This window comes from Oryzias latipes, chromosome 17 (assembly GCF_002234675.1).
Source record: "Oryzias latipes chromosome 17, ASM223467v1".
Classification (NCBI taxonomy): domain Eukaryota; kingdom Metazoa; phylum Chordata; class Actinopteri; order Beloniformes; family Adrianichthyidae; genus Oryzias; species Oryzias latipes.
The window spans coordinates 27,446,961-27,455,452 of record NC_019875.2 but is presented as its reverse complement, the minus strand read 5'-3'; the positions used below and the strand labels follow the sequence as shown (position 1 = coordinate 27,455,452).

General features: G+C 38.6%; 1 protein-coding gene across 3 annotated transcripts in view; it reads left to right on the top strand.

The window, feature by feature from the left end:
- Positions 1-5,761: 5,761 nt before the first annotated feature.
- Positions 5,762-8,492, top strand: part of st18 (ST18, C2H2C-type zinc finger) — a 40,839-nt gene continuing 38,108 nt past the window's right edge. The window contains exons 1-2 of one of the 3 annotated variants that reach the window (XM_023965310.1): positions 5,762-5,970; positions 6,967-7,156. In XM_023965310.1, the coding sequence (XP_023821078.1) occupies positions 5,917-5,970; positions 6,967-7,156 (244 nt within the window). In that variant the 5' untranslated portion in view covers positions 5,762-5,916. The remainder of the gene's footprint in view (positions 5,971-6,966; positions 7,157-8,492) is intronic. The other 2 variants (XM_023965309.1, XM_023965311.1) reach the window with 2 other exon arrangements.

The following is an 8,492-nucleotide window of genomic DNA, read 5'->3' as shown; positions in this document are numbered from 1 at the left end:
AGAGAAGAAAGTAAACAAAGGAAATACACAATTTTTGTTGCATTACCCTTGTGTTTTAATATTTCAAAATACTGCACTGCAAAAAGAGGTTTTCTAATATTAGGAAAAGAACTCTAATATTTAGAGGAAAATTACTAGAAAGTAGTAAAAGTATCTGACCTTGAGGCATCATAATTTATTACTTATAACCTATTATAATATAACAAAATCTAGAATCAGTTAAACACAAGAATTCAAACATGGAAAATAAGCTAAAAATAAGCTGTTAAAATAGCTTTAAATTAAATGTTAAACAAGGTTTTTTTTTACTACTTCTAAACAAACATTTTGTCTTTTTTCATTTTTTCTGCAAGTTATTGTAGTTTATCTTGATTACAGTGACAAAAAAAACTATCGTAATGAGTGGAAATGACAAATTGGGAACAAAATGAAAATCGTAGTACAAGTTGGCCCATTTAAATAAATCCTAATAAAATCTAAAACTGGCTCCTATTATTAGAGCATAAATCTGAATTTTGTTTCCAAAGACAACATTTATTGAACTTTAAAATAATATCCCTAAAATTGAACCCAAAATTACAACGAAATATGAGTTTTTTGAGTCTGAATTGAAGGTTTCCTATTGGCAAGAGTTTGGAGCAAAAGGATTTGGACTCATTTTAACCATAATTTCTTTATGTTTACAGTTTAGCTCTTAATGAAACAACGGGTGTAGAGCAAAGACTTATTTAAAAAAATATCTGGTAAGGTATCTTGAAAAGTTTTAAATCTTTGCAAGAATTAAAAAAGTTTCCAGCGTTGAACGTCGATAGAAATGCAGTTTTTGAAAAAACAAACAAAAAAAAACATCTTTTGGAATCATACCTTCGAGAGAAATATGCTAATGTGCAATTCTGGATTTACAAAACTTCACCCAGGCAGTTTTTATTGGAGTTTAAATAAGCCTAAATTCTGCTCAAAATCACAATGTCTACATTTTTAGGTTTAAATCTTTATATCTGTGGCAAATTTTTTGTAAGCTTTAGTGGACGGTGGAGTCATATCAGGTTGTGTGTGTATGTGGGGGGGGCGGTGTCAAATGCAATCTGTTGCAAAAGATGAAGTCAGTTTTTGTTTTTTTTCGTACGGTCGCCCAGATCCATCCCAAATCTACTTTGTCAATGGTGTCAGGGCAGGTATCTCCAGGCAGCTTTAAATGGCTTTGAGCTGAAATAGAAAGAGTTATTATCATAGCTTTTCTTTGCGTGTCAACACATGCTGAAGGCGCTAAATTAAGATTTAGACGAGTAAATATGAAATATCAAAACAAGGTTGAAGACTGAGATCCCTGCTCATTGTTGCTGAAATTCTCTGTGTTTGGAGATAATACACAAGTTCTATTTGATTTTTCCCAATCTCTCTCGCAGTATTCTACATGCACGGGGCTGCAAATAAACATGCATTATTTGTGGAGTAAATATATGCATGAACTTCAAATGATGGATAAATGAAAATAAATAGGAGAGCCCCTAACGAAAGAAAGAAAGAAAGCAAGCAAGCAAGAAAAAAAAAAGATATTTTTTAAAATCTAAATGGAGCAAGTGTGTTGAAGAAGAGCCAAGAGGCATTATGGCTCAAACTGCACACCAAGGAGTAAATCGACTTAATGCCATCACATTTCCACCCCATTCATGCCTAAGAAAAGGGTTAGGAGAAGAGATTAGGTTATATATCTGCTGTCAGGAACCGAAGAGACCAAGTGGAGAACTTCACCTAAACAGAGCGATGATCAAACAGACATGCTTTAACAGACATGCTTCATAATCTCATCCGGTATTGTCCTCTCCCTGCCTCGACTTCAGGTTTGGTGGCAAATCGGAGACAGGGGGCAGATTAAACGTGTGATGAAACGTCTGCGAAATATGGGAGAATGTGCACCATAAGGGCGCTTGATTTTCTACCCACATGACGAACATAATCACTATTAGTAACACATATCTACATGAAAATGATAATTCCAAACATTTAAACGTAATTCATTGAGTTCATATTGGGAATCAGAGGCATCTGATGGCATAGTTTTATGGATAATTACCGCCACAGAGATAATGCAGCGTTTGAAAGGAAAGCTTTGAGGCTTCTCCACTCACTGGAAAGAGAGTGCGTAGGTTTAGTTGTGCATCTGAGCTGTACCCAAAAGGCAAATATGTGGAAAGTTTGGTGACAGGCATCCAGGCGTGCTGTTAACAAGATTGCATCTGTCGAGCAGAAAGTGTGGGATAGAGCTTTACTACATATTTAAAGGGTAAATTATTTTCACATTAAGTTCAATGGCGGCAGTAATCCCTCCAAATATAGACAGAACTATTTCATTTTCTGTAGAAAATAATTATTCAAATACCCCCATAGTGCAAATCCCTTTAATTTAGTGCATGACACAGTTTTTGCTTTCCCACTGCAGAACAAAACCAAGAAGAATCCAGTAAACATTAAAAATCTGTTGTTTTATTTTGGTAATCTGGCTGCTTACTGACAAGAAAATAATCAATACAAATAGTTCTGAAGTGTCTGAAAATAGACGGGCGATTTAAACTGTAACTAACAGCCATGCATTTTCCAGCTGCAGTGCAGTGTTGAGGAAATGACACCAGCTTTGATGGGCTGTATAGCTTTTGAGATGAGCCTCTTTATGCCGCTTGCAGTTCCATTATGGCTTTGTTCGAAAGCTTGTTTACCTGCTGATAACATACACTGGTGGATTCAGGAGCACCGATCCAAAATCTGCTGCCAAAGTCACTCAAGTCTCATTGTACTGCAGGAGGGGAAGAATGAAATGTTTATGCGGAGGGAATGCAAATGCTAAATGTGAAATCAAACTATGGGACCAATAAGGGATCAGAGTAACTTTGCCAGGTTTTATTTTTAGCCCCGTTGCAATGCCAGTTTGGTGGAACACTCTCCACTTTAGCCTCTCTGCATCTTTGTGCTTTTGGGTTTCTACTCTGTGATGGAAAAGCTGTCCCCATTAAACGCAGCGGCGAACGCCGCGCCCTTTTATTTCTAAAAACATCCTCTTGGATTGACGCAAACATGTCCAATCAGGTTGAAGAAAGTCCGATTGTTTGTGGTTGACATCAGAATCGTTGTTTGAATGCAGTTTTTGGGTCGGGCTCCTCCAAAAGCTGTGCTCTCGGGTCAAAGGACTGGCCGCTTTGGGTTTCATATTAAAGAGGTTTGTGCCACGAGCATTCAAGTAGGATCTGCAGGAGGCCAGCGGGTCCCCACAGACGGACAACCGGGGGGCCAGGTGACCCTGTCTCTGAGGGTTAGCAGGAAATACTAAAGAGGGACGGGCAGGGAGCTGAGGAGCCACTGAGTGCGAGTGTGCAAGGCTGGTGATGGCAGCTGTCAATGGTTTGGAAGGAGAAGCAGACAGATTGTGCGTTCTGTTGGTGCAGCCAGTTCGCCACCTGGCAGGCTTTCCTTGTTAGAACTTCTTGCTGTTTCTGTTCTCATCAGAGAAATGCTCTTCCTCTTATCCTCCATGTTCGGGAAAGTCAAATTTGTGTTTAAAGATGTTTAGTGAAATTGTTTAAAGGCCCGTTTCATCGCACAGAACCCCAGCATGTAGATGTTTTTGTCAGAAAATATTAGAAAATGTGACTCTTAATCATGCAATATACTAGAAACAACTTGAATATTTTATTTTTTTCAAGAGGACTGTTTTAAAAAAAAAAAAGTGTCCTTTTTACTTTGAAAAAATGCTGCCTTCCATCCTATTGTTGCAACAAATATTGCACTTTGTTAAAAATGTATTGCACAGCCATAAACAATTAGGGAGTGGATTTTAAAATCCCAGTTGGCAGACATTCCTTGTTCCAAGAGGATTAAAAGACGTCTTTGATTTGATATAAATGTATGCAAAGAGAATGGTGTGGTGATCCGGGTGCCAGAGGTGGCGCTTTACTCTGGATATTCTGGCTTGGGCCTGTAAGGGACATAAATTAACATCAATTAACACATGCATGCAATAAGAAAATAATTAATTCAAGTTATCAGTCACCTCTTCCATTCCAGGAATCTGATTGACAAGATAAAGTAATGTGCAAACTGCTTTTCAAAGCTAACAGCCTGGAGCACCCCTCCTATTAGTTAGTCATTCCCTCAGAATCACACCCGGAATCTGTCATTTCACAATTTTCTCCTATAATGCATATGTGCCACTCTCACCACTCCACTACAGCAACTGCCATCTAACAAGTTGTCACAGAGAATGATACAATTCACGTCCAGTATTCGGTTCCATAGACACCAAGCATCTGAGGCAGACGGGTCAAGAATATGGTACATTCTGTTCTCTCTAGGAGCGTCACAAAGCTCTGAAGATGTCGTTCAAAGACCTCCGAGTGGCCTTTTGGGGTTTAACCATCCTAAGCTTGTTGCACTAAAATTACATAACCTTTTCTTAAATGGAATAATCTCCATTGTGAGTCATTCAAGGTCTTGTGTCCTTTTTTGAACCGTAAAAATCAATGTTTTGCCGTTGGACGACACAAAAAGTAGAAATATTTACATTTTCTTTTTTTCTTTGAACACAGATGGAGAAGTTGTGTCTCCAACCTTTTAACTTTTTGTCATAACTGATGACAAACATACCATAGTGATCAAAATGAGAGTTTTAGGATCCCAAATTCCACTTGTTTAACCCAAAACAGGTCATTGCATACCAAATCAAACTTCTCCTATCTTTTCATCTCTTTTATTTTTGTTCTTTTAAGATAAAAATATTCAGATATTTCCAACATCTTGGATACCTGAAAACAATGCACTCATCAAACGATGCCCTGAACGCTCCTGGTGCGTTCACTGACAGATTCAGGATAGAAAGAATTAAACCCACCGGTCCTGTAAAGGCCTCTCAAACTGTTGTTTGATTTTTCACTTTTTCAGGATAAAAAATTCTTTATGAATCTTATTGTTCTGAAATTTACACCAACAGACAAGAAAACAACATTAAGCAAGGCTTAAAATGAAATAATTAAAGGTCATTTGTCGTTGTGTTTTATTTACTACACCCCCGACCGATTCACAAATACACACAAAAAGTCTTTAAATAATCCTTATTCTCATTCGTTTACAGAAAAGCTGGTGCTTATTTAGGTTGGTGAGGCTACAACAACTCTATGTTAACAATATCCATTTTATTGACCTTAATTATGTAGCACTGTCTTTAAATAACCTTTATTTTGATGCCTTTTTTGAATAAAAATCATTTTTGTGTTGCAACACATAACTATTTGATTTATTTTATAAAAATTACGCACTAAAGTGAATCTTTCCAACAAACATTAATGAAAAAATAAATTGAAATCAAAATATGTGTCTTCCTTGTTTGTTTAGCCTGTAAAACAGCAGCAGCAGCCACAATGACAACTGTTCCCTTGACGGTAATTCTGACTTATTCAGACTTTAATGTCAATTTAACGCTGTGTTTCTTTTTAAGCAGCACAAACCTTTGTGTTGACAAAATGTTTGTAACACCCACAAATGTACACAACTATTCAGCCACATTGTTCAACAAGAAGGTTTTTTTTCTCTCTCTCAATAAAACAGAGGAATTTAGCAGTGAAACTTTCCAAAAATGACACTTGTTTAAAAAACAAAAGTGATTGGCGCACAAAAGTAGTTCTGTGTGAGCGTGGTGTCAGCTGGTCCCAGTCCCTGCAGCCCTCACCGTGCCCTGTGCAGGCCTGATGGGACGCCGACTGCAGCTCAGGACATGGCCTCGTTTGTTCAGGGTCCCCCCTCTCTGAAAAGAGTTATGCTGTCCGTTTTGAATGGACAGCGTTTTTCTTTGTGTGCTCGATCAAAACAGAGGGCAAAGTTAGTCAGCAAGTTGCATAGCTTCTGCATTCTGATTCTTCAAGCCTCTTTTGTATGACGTTTAGCACAATGTTTTACCCTGTGTCCGACCTGAATGGCGTGCTGGAGGTAGGAGCCGTTTTTTTTTTCTCCAAAACTCCAAAACACAAAGGTTAGAAAGTAGGCTTTAGTTATTTATTTTCCGAGAGGGATTCAGTCATGTTTCAGTTGTAGAATTAATAAGAATAATGATGATGGGGGTTAAAAACTGAGCTAGAGAGCAGAAAAAAAAGCCAGAGTACAGTGCTGCTTAAAAATTGATATGCTTTTATCTGATCTACTTCCTAACCACAAGGTATTTGCCTGCGAATCCCTGGCACTTTTGATATTACCTGAAGGCAAATGGTATATAGATTTATACAAGTTATTTACAACAACAGCCAAGCCATTCCTGTGGAAACTAGGCTGCAGATCAAAGGATTGTTTTGATCTCTACTTAGCATATTTGTTTAACCTAGCCAGTGATTCTGAAAAGTGCACAAGCTTTTCGGTGATATGCAGAGCACCCTTTATCCGTCTTTTTCTTCTGTTAGCTCCGGATTTAAGTACTTTCTGTATTTAGGAGACAACTGGATTTGCCAGGTTTTGAAATGTAGTAGCCCACTGCTAGGAGTCTTGGCACTCAGGAATAGATAACTAGGTATGTTCCACTGCTAATCCCGATCGGCCTTGTAATAGTATTTGGGGACTGCACATCACTAAGTTAGGGAATAATGGGTTTTCTTTTATTTTGGGATGGGTAAAATATGTGGAAAAACACATTTGTTGTGTTTTTTATCCCTTGAAAAAGTTTTGTTTTGGTGGAGTTTGATCCAGTACAACTCTGTCCACAAAACGTCAGGAGAAAAACAATGTCCAAGCGCTTTCTAAAAAAAAAAAACATGCCAGGGCAATCAGGAAATTTTCTGGAATGCTTAAGAGAATGCATGCACACACAATGCCCTAATTCTCTCTTAGTTTGGGTTTAGGAAAGATGAGCCCAGGTTTATTGAGAGCCAAAAAAGGGGGCAGATGGCTCACAAGAGGGATAAACCTGGGAAGTCATGCTGTAAATGTGTTTTACAGAAAACAATGAAAGGAGCGGACAAAGCAATTGTGGCAAAGTGCTTTGGAAAATGGAAAAGCAGCTCTCTAAGGTCCAGGACCATGGAGAAGCCGGATGAGCCGTCCGAGGAGAGGAGGAGGAGGAGGAGGAAGAAGAAGAGCCTGCCCAACTACACCTGTGAAGCTCCTAAAGTCAGCAAGAAAGCACTCGGTAAAATGTCTAGACTGCTCCTCCATCGCACACATCCAGGCTGTTTTTACATTCAGTTTATTACAGACGAGGCTTTTTTCCCCTCCTTTTCTTTTCCTTGTGTGACTCTCCGGCCTGCCATATCCGGTGAACAAACAAACCACATTGTTGGGCAGGAGAATTCCTTTTGAGGAAAAGTGTGTCTCCGATGATACAGAGCTGCCAGGAAAAGACAAAGCAAAAAATAGCAAACACAAAAACAGTCACAGGTGCATGGGAAAAAGAGAGAAGCGAGTGAATGGTCACTGCAGTCCCCGGGAGGTCTTTCAGTGTTAGCCAGTTCGGTGGGTGGACTTCTGACAAGGATGCTGGTGAGCAGCCAGGTGGAGTGTGTTTCTGAGAATTCTCCTGTTTATTCTTTTCACATGCTAATGCGGCTCCGTGTGACTTCAATGTGGAAAAACTTTTTCTTGGAGTTCAAATTGGAGTTTGTTTTTCTTATCAAAGGCTGATTCAGAGGCGCCTTTATTTTATATTTTTTTACTTTAATGAAATGAGTGATATGTTTTGCTGTGCACATAAAAAGAGGAATGTATATTATTATTTCTTATAACAAGTTAAAAAGGATAATTTTTGCATTTTTGGGTGTAAAAAAAAAAATCACACAAATCGTGTGTTTTGACTTTTTTTAGTTGGAAGAATTGACATATTTTATGTAAAATGGAGGTTTTGGAATGACTCTCTGGATGTGAATATGCAGGAGAATGTGGCTTCAAAACAAAGAGCTTGAAATCAGATCTCTGTAATGACAAACAAGACGAGGACGGTCGTTCTGAGAAAATGCACCCCTTTGTGGACAAAGTCAGAACAGAAGGGCTGCTGGGATGAAACGCACAGGCTGCAGTGGTCAGACTCTCTCTTCACATGTTTTCCCCCTCAACATGTAAAGGGTTGCAGGCTTTAATAGAAGTGCTGACACACTTTAAAAAAAAGGTTTTTTCAAAGCTCGCCTAATGCCGAAATCATGAACACAACAAGTCATCTGTCCTCGCGTTCTATACCTTGTAATGTATTATCTGTAAATAGCTTCAAAGGCACCACATCTGCCATCTGCACTTCTAGTAACTCTTCTGCATAGCCATTAAAACAAGCTGTCTCAAAGGACATAATTCGTATTTCAGCCTCAACCCTGAATTACTGTGTGTTCATTATAATTATAAGGGAGGAGTGTTGCCAGGCTAGCCTGCAGAATGCCAGGTGCACACTTCCATAATCTACCATTTTAAACAACTCGGAGCATTAACAACAGTATCTACACGCTATTCAGCTATTAGTTCTTTTTGGCTTTCATGCCGAA